At 38.4% G+C, this 2,065-nt stretch overlaps 1 protein-coding gene across 1 annotated transcript; it reads left to right on the top strand.

Annotated features, from left to right (window-relative positions):
• The first annotated feature begins 32 nt into the window (after window positions 1–32).
• Window positions 33–1,776, top strand: LOC132040597 (proline-rich receptor-like protein kinase PERK1). Its single transcript, XM_059431251.1, has 4 exons — window positions 33–186; window positions 548–695; window positions 818–979; window positions 1,243–1,776. The coding sequence occupies exons 1-4, from the start codon at window positions 173–175 to the stop codon at window positions 1,567–1,569; spliced, it is 651 nt and encodes a 216-aa protein (XP_059287234.1). The 5' UTR covers window positions 33–172; the 3' UTR covers window positions 1,570–1,776.
• Window positions 1,777–2,065: the final 289 nt, after the last annotated feature.

Genomic DNA, 2,065 nt, shown 5'->3' with positions numbered 1-2,065 from the left:
AGTAGTCAGGGGAACAAAATGGGAGTCCGTTTATTAGAGAAACTGATAATGATATGCAGAGTATTCTTTGCATTTCTATGTGACAAGTGAATCTTCTTTCTTTTCTCAGGTTGCCGATTTTGGACTTGCAAAGTTAACATCTGATGTTAATACTCATGTCTCTACTAGAGTGATGGGAACTTTTGGGTAATGCTTCAATTCTTTTGTAATTTAATACATGTTGGTCTCTGTTTTCTTGTGGTAAAACTGATGTTCATGTCTCTACTAGAGTGACGTGATTTTTTTAGGTAATGCTGCAATTATTCTTAATTTAACACGTTTTTCAGTGTCTGTTTTCCTGTGGTAAAACTGTGTTATAATTGATCCCTGGTTTTACTTGGTTGCTTCCGCTCCTTGATCCTTGTTTGATATTCTAGTCAATTTGCTCCTTAGAGAAAAATGTCCTTGATGATGATTATTAAAGTTGCTGGTGCTTTTTGTTTCCATTAGAATTGCAGTTGCTTCAGTGGGTCCTAATCTTATCTTTATCCATTGATGTCGATTCCAGGTACTTGGCTCCAGAATATGCAGCTTCTGGAAAACTTACAGAAAAGTCTGATGTATTCTCCTATGGAGTAATGCTCCTAGAGTTGATCACTGGACGCCGGCCTGTTGACTCTAGTCAAACATACATCGATGATAGTTTAGTTGACTGGGTGAGTAGTAATGCAATGGAAATATATCTCCGCTCATCTTTGTTTTCGACCTTTTCCATACCATCACTGGTTCTGCATTCATGATAGCAGATGTTAGTTATTACCTGCTTTGTCTGTTACAGGCAAGGCCTCAGCTTACACGAGCTCTTGAAGATGAGAAGTTTGATTCCCTTATTGATCGACGTTTAGGAAATGATTATAACCATAATGAGGTAGCTCGGATGGTTGCTTGTGCTGCTGCTTGTGTGCGTCATTCAGCAAGACGTCGGCCACGCATGAGTCAGGTGACAATCTTTTCCAGAAGAGTTGTTTTCTGTAGGAAACTTTGTGCATTGTGCATTGATTAAATCTCGACTAGGCACTTTAACACATTTCATTGAGGAAATCTTGACAATGTTTCAACCTCATCGCACCGAGAAAATTTCACCGGTTAAAAACTACCACAGGCTAACTTAATAATAGCCGTGTGCTGTGAAAGACACTTAATCCCCTGTCCTAATCCACATGGAGATTGCTAAACTTGAATTATTGTTTTGAAAATGAGCAGGTAGTCAGAGCTCTGGAAGGAGATGTGTCTCTGTCCGATCTTAATGAAGGGATTCGACCTGGACACAGCACAGCATATAGTTCATATGGAAGTTCAGATTATGATGCTTCTCAGTACAGTGAAGACATGAAAAAGTTCAGGAAGATGGCATTAGCAAGCCAGGAATATGGTAGCACTGACCAGTATAGTAATCCAACAAGTGAGTATGGTTTGTATCCGTCTGGATCAAGCAGCGAAGGCCAACAGACGAGGAAAATGGAAACTGGTAGGACGAAAAAAGAAAGTAGAGGCTTCAGTGGAAGTAGAGGATTTAGTGGAAGCTCTTGACGCAAGATACGGATTTCTGTGTAGTCTCTTCAGGCTGATTTTTTTCTTTAGCCGGATAAATGCTTCTGCAGTTGCAAAAATGGCTTGATATATTTTTTACTAGGTCAACGTACAGATTATTTCCTTCTATTTTTTTTAAGTCATCTTCCCCATTGTATCTATAATGGCTTTATACAAGAGAGATGAGTTATGCTGTTGATTCTTTAATTCAATGTTTCAGCGATGCTAATGTTTGGTTGTTCATATCCGTTTAGACTTTTCTTTAACTTCTTGGTGGTAATGTTTTGCTTAATGGGTAGTGACAGTAATCAGTTGCAGTGTTTTAAAAGGCAGGGGCGTGAGGCGGGGTTTTTACTTAGTACGGGGAGAGGTGTAAGTCCCGAGGCATGAGGCGTAAGTCCCATGGATCTTAAAATTTTTAATTTATACGGTAGTAAAATAGTATAATAACACAAAGATTATTAAAAAAAATATATTAATAGTTTAAAAAAATTAA

Source organism: Lycium ferocissimum, chromosome 12 (genome assembly GCF_029784015.1).
Source record: "Lycium ferocissimum isolate CSIRO_LF1 chromosome 12, AGI_CSIRO_Lferr_CH_V1, whole genome shotgun sequence".
NCBI classification, from domain to species: Eukaryota; Viridiplantae; Streptophyta; class Magnoliopsida; order Solanales; family Solanaceae; genus Lycium; species Lycium ferocissimum.
Note: the sequence above shows the minus strand (reverse complement) of the source record. Positions and strands in the feature narration are given on the sequence as shown.